General features: G+C 38.8%; 2 protein-coding genes across 3 annotated transcripts in view; both read right to left on the bottom strand.

The window, feature by feature from the left end:
- Positions 1 to 14,375, bottom strand: part of dse (dermatan sulfate epimerase) — a 33,563-nt gene extending 19,188 nt beyond the window's left edge. Inside the window, exons 1-4 of one of the 2 annotated variants that reach the window (XM_089118378.1) lie at positions 14,197 to 14,375; positions 10,118 to 10,242; positions 9,305 to 9,772; positions 1,933 to 2,186 (exon numbers count right to left, since the gene is read on the bottom strand). In XM_089118378.1, the coding sequence (XP_088974504.1) occupies positions 1,933 to 2,186; positions 9,305 to 9,726 (676 nt within the window). In that variant the 5' untranslated portion in view covers positions 9,727 to 9,772; positions 10,118 to 10,242; positions 14,197 to 14,375. The remainder of the gene's footprint in view (positions 1 to 1,932; positions 2,187 to 9,304; positions 9,773 to 10,117; positions 10,243 to 14,196) is intronic. The other variant, XM_039668602.2, reaches the window with a different exon arrangement.
- Positions 14,376 to 18,165: 3,790 nt separating this feature from the next.
- The window catches only part of nt5dc1 (5'-nucleotidase domain containing 1), an 88,606-nt gene continuing 87,244 nt past the window's right edge, over positions 18,166 to 19,527 (bottom strand). Inside the window, exon 12 of the mRNA XM_089118381.1 lies at positions 18,166 to 18,549. Coding sequence (XP_088974507.1) covers positions 18,437 to 18,549 — 113 coding nt within the window. The 3' untranslated portion in view covers positions 18,166 to 18,436. The remainder of the gene's footprint in view (positions 18,550 to 19,527) is intronic.

Raw genomic sequence — 19,527 nt, 5'->3', positions numbered from 1 at the left:
TTTTAAAGTGAACTACTCCTTTAAGAAGTGCTGTTACAGGATTTTTTTTGAGAGAGAGAGAGGGGGGGGGGGGGTTCAAAAAAGTATGTGAGGTATGCTGTCAATTATTAGAGAACATCATTTTGACTACAGAACACACACACTGTTTGTTTTGTTTTCATTCATGGCATGTGTTCCCTTTGTTTTAGTTTGGATATGCCACATGGATATGCATTTCTCCATGGACACAAACACCATTCTTCACAGCTGTTCGTCACTTTAGTTAATCATCACTGTGTATTTAAGTCCCTCCCTTTGTCCTGTTCATTTGTAGGTTGATGTCTGTGCACTAGCACACTTGTTTTTCTGAGTTCATAATAAATCGAATGTTCTTTTGTAATCCTCTTCGTCTTCTGTGGTTCTAAGTGTTACTAATTATAGGCAAGAGGAATCATATTTTTGTTCCATTTAAAATGTGTTATTTGAGCTTTTAAGTGGTTGTGAACTTTTGGATATGTGTTTCACCGACTGAATTCCTGTGGGCGAAGTCTAGGCCTAGTCCATATGTACTTTACAGATATTTTCATTTTGTCCCTTTTCAAGAATCCTAAAAATATAAAAGTTTTACAATCTTGTCATGAGCTTATAATTGTGTTGGAACTGTGCATAGAACAGGTCATATATATATATATATATATACATTTTTTAAATAATTTTTTCATTAAAATGCCATAATTTGCTTTTGATGTATAAGCCCACGCTGCAGAAAAGCCATTCACACTCAGATCCCTATCCATTCATGTATACAACGCTCTCTTTTCACAATCCAATCCACAACCAATGGAAAAAGTCAAGTCCCCTGTACAATCCTGTAGATGATCCCTACTTCCATTTCATACAACAGCATTTCCAAATAGACCTCGATTCCACGTTCATTATTTAAACACCAATGGCTGCATCCGAAAGCTTAGGCAGATGACCACCAACCACATCTTTCAGACGCCATCTTTATTCCTTAGCTCAACTGTCACACAAAGGATTGTGGGATATCAAAGGCAGTGAAGGATACATCTATAGCAGTGTTGTAGTTGAGACCACCTCACTCGAGTCCAAGTCAAGACCGAGTCCATAGAGAGTCGAGTCCGAGTCGAGTCCGAGACCAGAGACGGTCGAGTCCGAGTCGAGACCGAGACCAGTGAGGGTTGATTACCTAATTTACTTTTATTTACTTAGAGAAATCCTTTTTTTTTTTACTGAATTTACTTAGAGTTTAAAAAATATGATCAGTTTAGGGTAAAAAGGCCACATAGTAGGTGGTGTTAAAAGTAATTTTATTACAATTTGTCATGCGCAGTTGCGCACTAGAAAATCACCAATCACTGGGTGTGTCAATCAATTTAAAGAAATATTTTATTAACATACATTAATAATCATGAAAAATATTTTTAATTGAACTCGAGTGGACTCGGGAATAATTCCGAGTCCTAAAAAAAAATATTTTCGAGTACGAGTCAATTCCGAGTCCAAATGGACACGAGTCCATGACAAGACCAACACCATTAAAATATGGTCTCGAGACCGAGTCCGAGTCTCGAGTACTACAACACTGATCTATAGTGCCTTCAAAAAACGATCAGATGAAGGTTTCTCAGAAGACAGGAAGCGAAGCCAACATTGGATTCAGACGTGCCTTGATGCCTTCCTAGTTCCTACATTGCTTTCGGACCATAGAGTCATAAACAATATAAAGGGGACTGAACAGACCGATCACAGAAAAATGAATAGAAGAATTGGTAACGCTCAATTTAGCAGTTGCAGGAACGGAAGTCCCATCTTTCAGGCTGTTTACATTAGAACTGGACCAGTCAAAAAAAAAAAAAAAAAAAAAAACAGTTTTCAACATGACTTTATGTGACAATGTGACATACAACGCTAAAGAAATGTTAGACTCACCTTGGTTCATGACCACGAGACTGCCAGTCAAAAGAGCAACACAATTGGTGGGCTGGTGGTTGTGGAGGTACTGGAATCCCCATCCGCGGTGGTAAGACTTCTCATACATGTAGCGTGAAGCGTTCCCGATCACCTGCAGGAAACGCTCCTGCTGAACTTTACTAAGGTACTCGTACAGGAAGTCGTACGCCGTAGCGAAGCCAACCAGGGAGTGCGCTATAGGAACCTCATCCCACGGAGCATCTTTCACCATCCTGAAACAAAACAGCCGTCTGAACATACTCTCACACAACATTAGCCAGAAAATAAAACCTGTTTCTGTTTATAGAGCTTAAAAGAACAGCAATTGCAAAGAGGAAAGCTGCTCAAATATGTTAACTAATCAGAGATTTGTATTGCCAGGAGGGATTTTTACATTCATAGAGATTTCCAGTTTCTTGTTATGTGAACTGATCATAAAATATCCTGAGGATAGTTTAAACTTTTATCAGAAGATCATTTCTGGCCATATAGAGTTATTTAAGTTATTGTACTGTAAAAATACTGTAGGTTGGTTAGCAGAAAATCAAATTAGCAAAAAAAAAAAAAAAAACAGTTAGAATTATAGTTTTATGTGTTACTTCATCCATTTGTTCTGTGGAAGAATTACAGAATTCACATAGGGGTCGGGGGTCGGATTAATTAGGTTTATTTTAGGGCTGTCAAACGATTAATCGCATCCAAAATAAAAGTTTGTGTTTACATAATATATGTGGGTGCACTGTGTATAATTATTTTGTATACTGTATATATATAAATACACACATGTTTAAGAAAAAAAATTATTTATATTTATATATAATATAAATTATATATAAATCTATACACAGTATATACATGAAAATATTTCTTAAATACAAGCATGTGTGTATTTAGATATAGAAAATAATTATACACACTGCACCCACATACTGTATATTATGTAAACACAAACTTTTATTTTGGATGCGATTAATCGCGATTAATCGTTTGACAGCCCTAGTTTATTTTATTATCACATTATTTCTAAGAAACACATTAAAAAGTGTCAGCCCTACTTTTTTCCAGTTTATTTTTAGCCGATATTAATTTCTTTTCATGTAAAGTGGACAAAAAAAATTAATAAATAAAAATAATTTAATACAAATAAACAAAATGGTGAGATAATTAAGTATTTAAGTGTAATAATATGTTTTACCAAACATGACAACAGACATGAACTTCGTCTCAGAACGCAAATATTACTGTACTATGATACCATCGCAATAACTTTTAATAGACACTGACCGCTTTAAAAAGAGCTGATTTAGGTTAATACACATACAGTAGATAAACAATGTCCACATACATTATTAATGTCAATTCTTCAAGTGAGCTGCATTTCAATTGCTACTCACTGGACAGCATTACCAGGAGAGAAATGGTAGAACAAAATTTCATGCAATTTGAGAACCACTTACTTTGGTAACAAACAAGTGTCTGCTAGTAGCAAATGTGTAACAGATTTTGGCTTTGACAAAGCAATGAAAGAGCAGTGGAGGCTGTAGATCTGAATCAGTGCTACCGCTACACCTACAATCCGGAGTGTGTGTAATAACACAGACGATGTTATGAGTTCCAGAAGCTGGAGGTTTGCGTTGGGCTGGTCCTGGTTGGCCACTACATGCTGGCGGCAGTGTAAATGAGAGTGCAGAACCGCAGCAGTTAACCCCAACCAGCCAACCATCCACAAACATCAGCACTCACTCTGAGAACTCACTGGAGGAGGTGAGCAAAACCGACACTTTCAATATTTGAACGGATGAATAAACCCACATTTTTGAAAACCAAAATATAACTCCAAATATAACTGGATAACTTAAATGTATGGGTTGAATATGTAACCCTGGTCCCCTGAATGAAGGAACGTGACGGGAGCTTCGTTAAAGAGTGAATCATTCCACAGAATCATCCCAAGACTGATGAATGATTCAATGACTCGCTCGTTTCTGTGACTCAAGACTTGCCCAATGACTGGAGCCGACTTATAATTAAGAATAAATGTCATCCATGAATATTCACAAGTGTGAAGACTTTGTCTTAGCTAAATGATTTGAGATGTATCTAACCTACTGAGCCATTTTGCAATTGATGTTATGTAAGGTGGAGGCAGCGCACTTTCCAAATAAAAGAACGAATGTGTTGGATTAAAATGATGACAGTGGAATCTGGGTCAATGTGATTCATAGTTCAAGGTAATCCATAGTTTTTGCTATTATGGAATAAACTGAAATTAGATATTGTGGGGACAGCAATAATTCAGCCTTTGATACATTTGATGGGCAACATGTCTTAGCTTTGGGAGGATTATGACAAGGGCTTAAACGACTTTACTCTTTACAGAAAGGATTTTTTTTAGCTTAAAGCGCTGATCCCTTGCATTTTGTGTTATTTATTTTTTTACTTTTAGATCAAACCGTAAAAATGTCCTATTTTTGAGTTTTTTGAGGTCAAAATCTGCAGTTATTGTTTGGCCATCAGACTGATGTTAATAAATCAGTGACATAGAGCAAGCGATATGAGCGTATCCGAAGCATCAGACGCAAGTTTAGACACATCAGAGGCAGGTCTACCTGTCACTCACTGCATTAGAGGCTTTTGTGTTAGTGGCGTCAGAGGCAGGTTTGGCTGGGCCAACATTTTGGAGATATTCAGTTTAAAAGAAGCAAGTATTGTCAAGATAGAGGTCTTAAAGGGATAGTTCACCCACAAATTCATTAATGACTCACCCTCATGTCGTTCCAAGCCCGCAAGACCTCTTAGGAACACAGTTTTAGATATTTTAGATTAAGTCCGAGAGTTTTCTGTCCCTCCATTGGAAATGTATGTACGGTATACTGTCCTTGTCCAGAAAGGAAATAAAGACATCATCAGTGGGTTAGTTAGTAACTATTTAATAAAATTTAATAAAACTCTCGGACTAAATCTAAAATATTTTAAACTGTCTCCCGAAGATGAACCGAGGTCTTACGGGCCATTAATGACATCATTTTCATTTTTTGGTGAACTAACCGTAGAAGGTACAGTGACAACAAACACAGCAATCAGCAATTCTGGTTCATAAACTAAAACCATATGTTTTGAAAAAGAGAGTCCTTGTGGCCTTAGAAACATGGAATGTGTTAAACATGTTATAATAATAATAACAATAATAATGGTTTATGCTTATATATTAGACATTGTGGCCCTAAGTACCTTACCTATTACAGAGTGGATCTGGGATAGTTTCTGAACAATAACACATCCAATCGAGTGTAGGCCAATATAGAAGGTGTTTATTGTGTTTCATCTGGTTTTAAGAATAGCAAACTTGGCTCTACTTAAAGATCTTGCAACACATCTACGTAGGTGAGAATACATCTTTCTAAAGCATAAGGAAAAATGTGTAGATTGAATGCAAAGCAAGTTGGAAGCATCTGCCAGATGTATGAATCTAAATGTATGGATACATCTGCAGAAAGTGACAAATGGCTGTATATAGCAGAGGTTTTCCAGCAAATCCTTATATACAGATTTGGAGAGTTAAACTTTTGCTGATAATTTACTCACCCCCATGTCATCCAAGATGTCCATGTCTTTCTTTCTTCAGTCGAAAAGAAATGAAGGTTTTTGATGATTTTCTCCATGTAATGGACTTCAATGGGAACCAAACCTTCAAGGTCCAAAAGACACTTTCAGTACAAACTGTTCAAAGGGACTTATCAAGCGAAACGATCGCTCATTTAATAAAAAAAAAAGTTTAAGTTTTATAAGCTCAAATGGTCGCCTTGCTCTGTTCTGTGACGTGCGTTCGTGACTCTCCTATTCGAACTCGTGCATCAAAATGAATGAATTTATAAAACTTAAACTTTGTCTTTTTTTTTTAATGAGCAGTCGTTTAGATTGATAAGACCCTTATTCATCATCTGGAATCGTTTAAAGCCCTTTGAACAGTTTGTAGTTTGCACTGAAACTGTCTTTTGGACCTTGAACCGTTTGGTTCCCATTGAAGTCCATTGTATGGAGAAAAATCCTGGAATGTTTTCATAAAAAACCTTAATTTATTTTCGACTGAAGAAAGAATGACATGGACATCTTGGATGACATGGGGGTGAGTGAATTATCAGCAAAAGTTTTTTTTTTAACTAGTAGTGAACTACTCCTTTAAAATGAAGATAATAACAAAATTTGTGCACCTGTTTGAATCTGAATTCAATATGCTTTTTATGTTCATGAAAACAAAATTGGTTGTGGCTTTTTCACTTAAAAAATATTGTTTCAACTTAAAAAAATAAGTGCGACCCTAACTGACAACTTGAATATTTGAGGTCAATCCAGCGTAATTCTAAAGTGTGTTCTGGGTTGTGTTGCGAAAAAAGCTCACAATACTGTGAATAAATGCCTCACAAAACCCTTTCAGTTGTTGCTTAGGATCACATTAGTGCTCACCCTTTACTAAAAAGATCTAATGAATGGTTAATATTAAAGCACCTTGCAGGTATAACTGGTCATACTGGCATTGCTCCAAGCGGGATTCGAACTAGCGTCAACTGGCATGGAAGGTGGGCACGCATTCAAGAACGATAAAGACCGCAGCCACTAGCGTCAATCCCTAGTGAACCTCTTAAGGCCGGGGCAGTGAGGTTTACTTGCATAGCTCACCCCCCCAAGCCTCAATCCCACCCGGGTCACGGCACCAATGTAACCAGTTCTACTTGCAACGCTCCGAGCACGATTCAAACCTACTTGTTTTGAAGCAATCTACTATATAAAGTGGTAAATAAACAAACTTGACGTGACTTCCTTTGGCTGGAGTGCCACTGAAACATTGCTACAATCAATGCATTCTTAACTGCTTATTTATTAAAGCCACAGCCGCGTGGGTGGCGTCGGGATGCTTGCTAACCGTATTCAGCTGCTAAGGAATTTAAAGATTCTTTTTACCCCTAAGCAAAGAACAAAAAAGTATATCGAACCTTTGTCACGAGTGTTTTGGGTGCTTAAAGGCACCCTGAAATCAAATTTTAAGTTATTTAGCTTTTAGTACAAATATGTTAGCCGTAAGGTTATCAATAAGCTGATGTGTTCCAAAACAATGACAAAATTTGCGTTTAGGAGATATAAGCATTCAAAACTTACAGTCCTTTACTCCGCTAAAATGGATCATGGATTTTTATGACATCACCGCAGACTTCAGCTTCTCATCACATCTGCTATAAACAGACTTTGCTTTATTTCCTTTATTTTATTTATTTATCAGGGACAATGCACAAAATACATTAGTCTTACGAAGAGATGCTTTGTGCCAGAGTTAGCCGAAGCTAATTTTCACCCGCAGTCCCCGGGACCACCTGGCCAAAGCGACCGTTGACACGTCACAGAGCAATATGGGTTGCAGATGTGTATTCGGTTGCTCATACGCTAAAGTTTTATTCAATTTTCCAACTGTACGTTAGTTAAGAATGAAATGGCTAGAATTTATTCACACCTCAACTATTGAATCCATCATATCGTCAGCGCTCGGATTCGCTTCCACGGTGCGGTCAAGTACGACTCACAGTCTGTGAGGTAAACTAAACGCTATTGGCTATTTGAAAAGGTGAGGAGCCATTCAATTTGTCCCGCCTTAGTTTCCTGTTTCAGTGTAACTTACGTCAACGCATCAAACAAAGCTGTGCGTACCAAGGCACTCCAGTGGGCCTTTAAACATTTTAGCACAAGACAAAATTAAAGCTAACGAAATGCAAAAAAGGGGACTGAAGAGTTTATACTTTCACATAAATCCAACCTTTCATCAGCACTCAGATTTGCTTCCATGGTGCTGTAAGTACGACTTGCAGTCTGTGAGGTAAACTAAATGCTATTGGCTATTTGAAAAGATTCAATATGTCCCGCCTTAGATTCCTATTTCAGTGGAAATTACATCAACGCATCATACAAAGCTCCACGTCCGAAGGCCTTTAAAGGGACACTCCACCCATTTGCATTAAGACTTCAATTAGAAATCCAGTTATACTATTGAATGGTTGTGCAACACTCTCATTTTCCCCTGAGGCGAGAGAAATCCGCTATTTACCTTTTTCACTTCCTCCAACAATGATGCAAAAATCGTCATTTTACGTCATTGTAGGAGGAAGTGTAAGAGGGGGGATTTCTGTAAAGACTACAAGCACTAGATCCCACCCTTTCAAACCCATCCATAGGGGGTTGGACCTAATGCGCTAACAGACCAATCACAGATCAGTGCCAGTGCGTTTGATTTCAATTCACCGGCAGAAACTTGAAAATATGGACGAAGGGACTTAATACGCAGACGGATGCATTATGGATAGGGTTGGGTACCGAAACGCGGTGCCAATAGGGATCCGGTTCCGATGTAAACGGTAATAACCAGACCGAATAAGAACGAAAATTTAGGTCTCGAGTCTCTGTGTCATGAGGCGTACATACATAAATTCTCTCGCTCTCTCCCTCGTGCGCGCACTATATGGTTTGCTTCTCGCATGCTCGCTCTTGCTCACTCTCTCTAGATTCTGGGCGATTTTAACTAATTTGCGTGCATCAGGGAGACGTTATCAATATGCAGGAGACTCCCGGGACGTCTGATAGTGAGGGGATTAATGAAGATGCCGAAGACAAAACGCTCCAAGGTTTGGCTGCATTTCACGTGTAAAATTACGCATCAGAGTAAGTGTGCCGATTGTCTGAAGCCCGTATAGAATCACGCCAATCCATTGGCTGATGGCGCGGGCGCCGCCTTGACGCTCTTACGCCGTCATATTATATTAGCGCGCATTATCGGATTTCATTGTACGAAATGATTTCCAGGCGGTAGCGTAGAGTGGAGCTCAACCCTAGTCTACAATGATGGGCGGAGTTGTGGGAGTGGCCTGCGGAGCTGAGTCGTGAGGTGCGTTCCATTCGACAGGGTCCCTACGCAGTGTTCACTGCTCCCTACTCCCTGAACAAGGTATATCAGTTGAAGTGGACTTCCTGTTAAGTGATGTATCGATGTTCCCTTATTCCCTATGTCGTTTGCAGTGCCCTTCGAACTGAACATGTTCGTTCCCTTCGAATTGGAATCTCACTTAAGATGGCGGAATACCCTGTGAAGTCCACTTCGCAGTCCACATACGGTCGAATGGAACGCACAAAAATCCACAAGCACTAAAAAGTCATTTTCTGCATTTATCGGCCAAGAAGGTCCCAAATTAGAAATTCATGATACAATTCTACTACATATATGACCCAATTTCAATAAATATTCATGTCTCCACAGGTGGAATTACCCTTCAAGAAGCACATCAAACACAGACACACATTCACATTATTTTACCAGTTGGGCTGTACAGCCATGCGCTCCATGTATTCCTTGGCTACATCCAGCGCACCGGCACGGTGAGGGTACAGCATGCAGAACATAGAGAGCAGGCCTAAGTTGTTCCCATACACTTCATTCCAGCGGGCACTAAACTCAGCAGGGCTCCAGGGGGGCAGGTACTCCTCCGGTCGCTCCAGGATGGCCTCCCCAGCCTCCCGGATCTGTCGGGCCAAAGCCTTGTGCGTCCCCAATGACGCCCGCTGCAGCTCCTCAACCTCCGCCTGGCCGAAGTACAGCATGGGGTGAGTTCCCTCGTAGTTCCCTCCAAGGAACGCAATGCCTCCGCTGGGGTCCACTTGAGCCAGAGCCGGGGATGCCAGAATCCACAGTGCACTTATAAAGAACACTGTTGGTGCACCACGGGTGTAAGTTCTCATTCTGGCATCAGAGAGTGAGAGACCACATCCCTTTGCTCCCTCTCAGCTGAGAAGACAGACAGAAAGGGGGAAAGAAGTTATTTTCCCTGCGTTACACTAGAGGGTCTGAATGCCTGCAGTAATTAGACCCAGCTGTAGGGCTGATCTCTCACTGGCTTTGTGGACTTTTATTTTTTTGAAACAGAGATGAAAGTTCACTATACTGAAAGTTTTTTTTTCCTGACAGGCTCAAGGAAACCCCGCATGCCTGAAAGCTCCCAACATTCAGCGCTTAGAAACACAGTTAGTCAAAACTTTAAAGGTGAACATGTCAGTATGTTAACTGAGTAGAGTCTGAGGAAATGCTGTTCTTGAAGCGCTTTTCTGAACACTCCTCCACAACCTTCCGTACCTTGGCCTGACAAAACTCACGCCATCGAATTGAATCAATGATGTTGGTTGAAATGCTCAAACGAAGGGCTCGAAGATTGGCTGGTTATCAAGATCCAAGTATCCACAAGTTTCCGAGGGGCGCTCCTGTAAAAAATAAAGTGGGTGAAACTTCCGGTGAGGCGGCGGAAGTAGCATTCCAATGGTATTTTGTGTGTTAGTTAGCGAAGAGGCTAGCTGTTTTTCGGAGAATTATTTTACTATTTAAAGACGCAAATCTTTATGAGAGATGTCGTTACGGAGCTCAGGGACAACATGTGCTGTTCGCGGTTGTATGTATAGCCGGACTAAACTAATTCAGTGGCTTAAACGTGATTGTTTTGAACATAAGCCGAAAACGAAATCAGAGTGATCCTGCCAGAGCCCGTCTCTGATCCTGCCAACGACTGTAGTTTCCATCACCTCCCAAAAGACGCTGAATCTTCCTGTGTACATTTGTTTAAATTCTTAATATTCTATAAACTCTATCAGCATGTGTTTGGCTGTTCGCTACTGATGTTACACCTAAACTCAGAATCAAAGCCTGTGTTGACAGAATACCAAATGTGCCAGTTAATGTATTCAAGCAGCACATTCATTTATAATTTTGAATAAACTCCAAAGCACAATGACTAAGTGTGTGTTTTTTATTTTAATTGTTTGTCAGCTCGCACAACTGTCTGTCACCATGCCTTGATGAGTATTGATTATTAATAATGTTATTATGATACTCCCAATCAACGACTGTGGAGGGTAAAGGTACTGTTATTTTACCCTTTTTAATTTCGTTGAGGTTGTGTTCCCACATCGTTAACTAGTTTGGATCGCAATAACTTGAATGACTGTCAACTGTTGAATGAACGAGTGTCAAGCATGTCAAGTCGCGCTTTGTTTACTTCCAACCGGAAGTCGCGCCCAGTTTTGACGCAAGGCCTCATGGGGCGTAGGAAACTTGTGGATAAGCCCTGCTGGTAGATGCTGCACCAATATATATATCGATGCCTCATTAGCATCTGTTTCCATGGGCCGCAATGTGAAAGTCATCCGCCATATTGCAACAGTCAAAGCCAGTCCATGAACACTCGAGAGCAAATCTGCAACCAAAGTTAAATTCGTGTATAATTATCTATATCTGCAATAGACTTCAGCAGATGATTTTGCCAAACTAACCAATACATTGAGACGAAGGAGTCGTCTTTAAAATTAAAACATTATCATATTTTAAAAACCTGTAATATAAAAACACAAACCAACACATTCTCACCTATGAAATGTATGGAAGCTTGTTTCCGCCATAGAATGAGAAATATAAAAGGTAATTGCGACTTTTTATCTCACAATTCTGACTGTTTTTCTCACAATTGCGAGTTTACTTCTCGAAATTCTGACATTATTTCTCAGAATTGCGAGATGGAAAGTCAGAATTACGAGATATATAGTCAGAATTGCGAGATATAAAGTCAGAATTGCGAGATATGAAGTTAGAATTGCGTGATATAAAGTCAGAATTGCATGATATAAAGTCGCAATTGCGTGTTATAAAGTCAGAAATGCATGATATAAAGTCAGAATTGTGAGATTTAAACTATTCTGAGGGGGAAAAAAGTTAGTCTTTTTTTCCCCTTAGAATTGGCCTGATAAGTCGTAATTGCGAGTTTAAATCTCACAATTCTGAGAAAAGATGTCAGAATTTCGACATATAAACTCGCAATTATGTGTTATAAAGTCAGAATTGTGAGATGTAAACTCGCAATTGTGATAAAAAAAATTCAGAATTGTGAAATAAAAAGTCGCACTTCTGTCTTTTTTTCTCAGAATTGCGACTTTATATCACCCAATTCTTACTTTATATCTCGCAATTCTGACTTTATATCACCCAATTCTGACTTTATATCACCCAATTCTGACTTTATATCTCGCAATTCTGACTTTATAACATGCAATTGCGACTTTATATCGCGCAATTCTGGCTTTATATCTCGCAATTCTGACTTTATAACTCACAATTGTAACTTTATATCTCGCAATTCTGACTTTATAACTCACAATTGCGAGATATAAACTCGCAATTGTGAGAAAAAACGTCAGAATTGTGAGATAAAAAGTCACAATAATTTATTTTATTTTTATATTCAGTGGCGGAAACAAGCTTCCATAGAATATTCCGGAATATTAAATCTCGGCGGTTTCACAACCAGAAACTGCGCAATGTAGTGGCATCACTGATTCTTATATTGAGTGATGAAACCCTAACTGTTCCAAGATGGCGGACACACAATGTATACATATCTATGGCTGCACCATCTAGTTCTAAGAATCTTCTCCATCTTTCTCCATAGAGTCCTGGAGGATTGAGTCCTAAAACCTGGAAACGAGTTAGCACTCATTCATTTTTTTAAGCTTTTATGCGTCTTGGAAAAGGTGCTTGCTAACAAGTGTCTAAATTGGACTACAGAGGTTGTCTGGGACATTATACATCAGGTAAACTCATCTCACTAGCTCACTTTTACAGCCTTGTTGCATTTCTACTTGTGCTCTTGCAAACCATACTAACTAAAGATTTTAAATAAAGAATAGAAGATTTATCGGAAGGTTAGAAGTGTTGATGCTGAAGTCATCCAACCGTTGTCTAATTCATTTGTAGCCTAACTTTAGCTTTTACTTCTGGTGATTGTATTTCGACCTCAAAATCCATAAATGTTCTGTTCATGTGTGGAGATTGTTTTGTAGAACACAACGTGAAAGATTCATAAAACTTTTGTCGACCACAGAGCTTATTTTCTGCAATAATCTAAAAGCCAAAGGAAAAATCCTGTTGGATTTTTGGCTCCATAAAATATCAGAGGGTGTCATTTGTTTGCCTAGCCATTGCTATTTAAACGTATGGGAATGCAAACCAATAGCTTTCTCCAGGAATCACAGACCTCCTTGGCTTGGACAAACAAAGCCACAGTGTTTACACTTTTGAGGAAGTCAACCTACGAATGGCTCAATTAATAGCTTTCTTGGCATACCAGATGAGCAGGGGGAAAGTAAAGTTCATGAAACTGAATGATTAGCAGGACCTTCAACAGATAGACGCCCAGTCCCATATAATAATACTTCCTATTGATTTGCTTTGATTCGCTGCTTTTAAGCCTGTTGTGCCTGAAAACACTTAGAACTGAATAATATTTAGCGAGTTCACCAAAACAGTGTCTTTCCAACAGCCGAAATGTGAGCTCTCGGCTTCTCCTCCTAACACGTCGCTGGTCAAATGGAAAATTAGCTGGTCCAGTTTTATGGGGTGTCTAGACATGTGTCCATGCAGCGCAGCCGGTATCTATTACTCTTGTCTTAAAACACACACACACACACACACGCACACAATAAATCAGCCTTTACTCCAAATATCATCCTCCAATCTGTTGCTCAATTTTGTGATCTAATCACAACTTTTGTGGTAAGGATGCATCACTTCCTTCCAGTTAGCACTTATTGGATTCCTGATAACTCCTTAGAAAGCAAGGTGAAACCGCATAGGGCAAGTCACAGCAGCGGCCCTTGACCCCTCAACCTCTGCATTCCTGCTAAACACATGGTCAAACAACTAATGCTTGCATAAGCTGTGTGTGAAGTTTCTGAGCACACACACATTGAAAGATGTAGAGAACAGGCTTGTTTCAATCCAGTTTGACTCTTAAAGAGAGAAACACATGCTATTCGCTATAGAAATACACATGCTATGCGATATAGTATCTAAGTTCTACAGATAATTCTGTATTTTTATAGCCCTTTTCATAAAAATATATATGAAATTTACAATAACTAAGTTACACTGACAGATCAGACAATGGAAACTGAAAGATCTATGCAAACCAGGCGCTTGAATAAGGAGCTTAAAAGCTAAACTAGATTTAAATAAAAAGAAATTTAACAAATGTATATTAGCCCACTAATAACAAGAAAAATACATATATTTAACTTTTTTCTGTTGGTTCTAGCGCTCTTTAAACTTAAAGTATGCTACAACACATCAAAACTTCATCATATCGTAACGAAAGTCGTATTGAGCTGCGTTACCTCTCAGATCCACTTGCGTTATCGTAACCTTCCCAAAAAACGCCGAAGTCATGGGTCTCATGCCTGATGGGAAGCATCCGTGGGCCTGATATTGTTTGTCGTCAACAGCCTCGCAGAACCGCAATCATCTGCGCAAAAGAAGTCAGCAAACCAGCGTCACATCTGCCGGAGGAGGAGCGGTTTGGAGGAGAGAGAGAGAGCGAGCGAGAGAGAGAGAGAGAGAGAGAGAGAGAGAGAGAGAGAGAGAGAGAGAGAGAGAGAGGGAGGAGAGATATATGAGATATTCATTTCCCCCCGTGGTTTTCACTCTCGCTCTTAAAGTACACTTTCATTGCCACGCGCTTCTCACAAAATAATAATACAACCTTGAACAACTGTATTTGGTCGCTGAATACAAAATACACTGCAATGTGTAGCCTATTATAACATATGGATACATTTATAATGAAGCAGGTCTATATGGACTAGTCGACATGAAATATTGAGAATATGAATTTTGAATTCTTGTGGAATGACGTTGACTAACGATCATGGATAACACTTTCATGTTAATTAATTAAGGTTAACATGAACTAAGAATGAACAATACTTCTTCAGCATTTTATCTTAGATAATATTATTTTCAACATTTACTAATACGTTCAACATTATTTAAAGGAGTAGTTCACTTTAAAAAAAAAAAAAAACTTTTGCTGATAATTTACTCACCCCCATGTCATCCAAGATGTCATGTCTTTCTTTATTTTCTTCAGTTGAAAAGAAATTAAGGTTTTTGATGAAAACACTCCAGGATTTTTCTCCATATAATGGACTTCAATGGGAACCAAAAGGTTCAATGTCCAAAGACAGTTTCAGTGCAAACTACAAACTGTTCAAAGGGCTTTAAACGACTCCAGACGATGAACAAGGGTCTTAACGATCGGTCATAAAAAAATAAATAAAATAAAATAAAAAAAACGTTCAGTTTTATAAGCTCAAATGCTCGCCTTGCTCTGTTCTGTGCGACTGTCCTGTTCAAACTCAAAATGAACGAATCTTTTTTCAAGTCATTTGGTTCATTCGACGAACGACATGAACGAACTGACTCGGAAAAAGATTTGTTCATTTTGATGAACGAGTTTGAACAGGAGAGTCACGAACGCACATCACAAAACAGAGCAAGACGAGCATTTGTGCTTATGAGCCATCGTTTCGCTTGATAAGACCCTTATTCATCGTCTGGAGTCGTTTAAAGCCCTTTGAACTGTTTGTAGTTTGCACTGAAACTGTCTTTTGGACCTTGAACCGTTTGGTTCCCATTGAAGTCCATTATATGGAGAAAAATCCTGGAATGTTTTCATCAAAAACCTTAATTTCTTTTCGACTGAAGAAAGAATGACATGGACATCTTGGATGACATGGGGGTGATCAAATTATCAGCAAAAGTTTTTTAAAAAGTGAACTACTCCTTTAATGCACTGTGAACATGAACAAACAATAAACAGCTGTATTTTTATCAACTAACTAATACACACTAAAAATGTATTGCTCATTGTTAGTTCATGTTACTAATGAACGAATGAACCTTGTTGTAGGCCACTTAAATTATTGTTGTCACATGACCATTTAAGCAAAATAATAATAAAAGACATACGACATTTCCTTTTATATAGTTTTTGTAAATGTGACCACACAATCTTGATGTTGATTGTCTATTGATATTATCCATCCAGTCCATCCACCTCCTCTAAATAGACTAAAACATTAAAAATGCTGTGAAATGACATATAACACACAAAATCTCTTAAACATAGTAACATTTTTATTTATTTATTTTATCTGCACATATGAACACTTTCCCTTGCACTTGATAAACAGGCACTAGTGCTACTCACCACATACAGCAGAAGAGACTTTTTTTCATTTGAGAAAAGTAGGTCATGCTTACGATGAGGGTTTCCACACTTCTGTACCCATGACACCCAAGTGTCACTCAATACTCACTTTTAGGCATCTCTGTCGAACTTTTGACATGCAGTGCGTTTTAACATTGTACCAGTAAAATCCATTCATTTGTACTGCAGAAACCTTATCAGAGCACTTAATATTAAAAAAAAAAATAATAATAAAAACAAACACATCAATTCCACTTACATTGCGTTAAATCATTATTAAAGCTCAGGGACAGCACACACATGAAACAAATAACAGGTCTGAGGTGAGAGATCACTAAATGGGTGGTAAAGCTCGGCACCATTCAACATTGGTCCAGCAAGACAGAAATCGACTGTTTACACTGACAACCAACAGCACAATATATTTTACACAACATTACACACACACAGAAAAAATATCATTCGATAACAAAGAAGACCTAAAACAAAAGGAAATTACAAGGAATAGTTCACCAATATCTTTACTCAACTTGTTCCAAATGGGTAGGACTTTCTTCATTGGAACAAAACATTCCTAAAACATCCTACATAGGACTAGTGTGAGGAACAACAAGTCGGTATTCACTGATTAACTTATCAAATTATACATCAAATTGTTCAAAATGATCCGGTTCTGGACTTCAGCTCTCTAAATCAACGAACTGATTCAATGCAAAGTTAGATCAGCGAATGAACTAGTTTTACTGTGCTTTTTAAATTGAGCTCGACATATTTGTTCACATTGAACCGTTTGTGACGATCTCTTTAAGTTCCAAAAACAGCACAATGGTTTGGAACGACATTAAATAGCCGTTTTGTGGAACAATTCCTTTAAAGGAGTAGTTCACTTTTGAAAAAACATTTGCTGATAATTTACTCACCCCCATGTCATCCAAGATGTCCATGTCTTTCTTTCTTCAGTCGAAAAGAAATTTAGGTTTTTGATGAAAACATTCCAGGATTTTTCTCCATATAATGGACTTCAATGGGAACCAAACGGTTCAAGGTCCAAAAGACAGTTTCAGTGCAGCTTCAAATGTCTTTAAACGACACCAGACGATGAATAAGGGTCTTATCAAGCAAAACGATCGGTTATTTCAAAACTTATTCCAAAAATTTAACTTTTCTAAGGACAAATGCTAGTCTTGCTCCATTCTGTGAGGCGCGTTTGCAACGTCACGTATTACGTAATTACGTTCAAAAGGTCACGGGCGACGTAGCCGAAAGTACAGAGTCAGTGTTTACAAGTTGAACGCATAGGTTGAACGTGCAAACTAGCTCAGACACCGTTTACAAAAAAAGGAATTAAAAGGAAAAACAACGATGTCGGACGATTTTGATTCTGTACTTCCGGCTACGTCGCCCGTGACCTTTTGAACGTAATTACGTATTACGTGACGTTACAAACGCGCCTCAGAGAATATAGCAAGGCTAGCATTTGTCCTTAGAAAAGTTACATTTTTGGAATAAGCTTTGAAATAACCGATCGTTTCGCATGATAAGACCCTTATTCATCGTCTGGTGTCGTTTAAAGACATTTGAAGCTGCATCTGAAACAGTTATTAACTGTCTTTTGGACCTTGAACCATCCGGTTCCCACTGAAGTCCATTAAATGGAGAAAAATCCTGGAATGTTTTCATCAAAAACCTTCATTTCTTTTCGACTGAGGAAAGAAAGACATGGACATCTCGGATGACATGGGGGTGAGTAAATTATCAGCAAAAGTTTTCTCAAAAGTGAACTAATCCTTTAATACTATTTTGGGGTTTGGAAGTACGATGATCATTTTCTCGTTTGAAACATTTGCAGAATACAATGAACCGGCCTAGATCTGAACCGTGTAGTTTACAACACTCAAAACATCAACCAATCACGAAAGGAGCAAAGAACTCATGGCTGTTTCTTGATCGCATGAATATTCGATAGAATTTGTGCTTGCTTTCCAGCAGAATCCTCTGAGGTAACATTCCCTTCATAAAAACAAACAGATCAAAACAAAACCACCCATGGGAAAGCCATGTTTTTTTTTTCTTCTGTACACCATTAAAGTTAGTTTAACGGTAGTGAACGCACAACGCTGCATGATGATACACAACACATTGTGACTTCCTCCTACATCCAATGATCAACGTATGGACATTCAGCATCTAAACCGACACGACTTCATACTGTGTAGACGGATTCGGGAAGGGGTGAGAAGACACACAGACGGTGCTCTGACTGGGCTCGATCACTGATTGGACGAATGGATGGTCTAGCTCTGTGGTGAAGCTTGAGAACGTAACGGTGGGACAATCTCCCGGTGTCTGCTGACAGGCGTGACGGTTCAGGACAAGTTCTCTTCCCATTTCAGCAGCGAGTCTGGAGGTCTGGGGTAATAACCTGTCGTGATGGGCTTATCTGAGGAGAATCTCTGGAACTGAAAGTCTAGAGGAAGATCTGGAAGAGAGAACGAACAGGGGGAAGTTTTTAAAGAGGGGACGCCATTTTTTCAATAAAACAAACTGCTCTCTTGTGGTATAAGAAACATTTATTTGTACGGTACCAGTGAATATTTTCACTGAAGAAGACTAGGATATTCACCCTAAAATGAAAAATCTGGTCATCACTCACTCACCCTCGTGTCGTTGCAAACTCACGAAAGATGTTTATTTGACAGCTACGCAACTACCACTCAGAAGCTTCAAAAAGTTCATAAAGAGATCGTAAAATGAATCCAGTGACAATAACAATTGACAGGTGTAGTCCAAACAAGATTGAATTTAGGCTTTTATTCACATAATAAATTGCCATTCCGCAAGAACCAATCAGGTTCAGTCTTTTGCGTTATAAAAAAGAGCCGGACCGTAACGGAGTACATTTACTTGAAGTACACTTTTGAGGGATCTGTACTTTATGCGAGTATCATTTTTGGGGAGTCCTCATGACATTACTCGAATACATTTGAGAGGGAAATGTTGTACTCTTTACTCCACTACATTTCTATCCATAACCGTGAGTATGAGTTACTACTTAAAAAAAATATATATAGAAAAAAGTAAAATCTCAGAAACCCTCAATTTGTTGTTTTAGACAGGGTAAATTTTCACAACATCAAAACCCAGAAATCAGAAGAATTATCGACCATAATAGTAATTAGGGATGCACCGATACCGATACCAGTATCGGGTATCGGGCCCGATACCAAGCTCATGTACTTGTACTCGTACTCGTAAAAATACCCCGATACCAAAGACCGATACCTGACACGACGTAACTGACAGAACTTTCCAGTGCACACAGAGACACCAGATGCAATGTCAGCCTCAGCAGTGTGGAAATATTTTCAAAATCAATGATGACGACCCACGCATGGCAATCTGCACGATTATTTCTGCATTAATATCGAGAGTAGGGCTGCACGTTTTCAAGTTTTTC

Source organism: Pimephales promelas, chromosome 13, assembly GCF_988280905.1.
Source record: "Pimephales promelas chromosome 13, fPimPro1.hap1.1, whole genome shotgun sequence".
Taxonomy (NCBI): Eukaryota; Metazoa; Chordata; class Actinopteri; order Cypriniformes; family Leuciscidae; genus Pimephales; species Pimephales promelas.
This window is presented reverse-complemented; position numbering and strand designations above follow the sequence as displayed.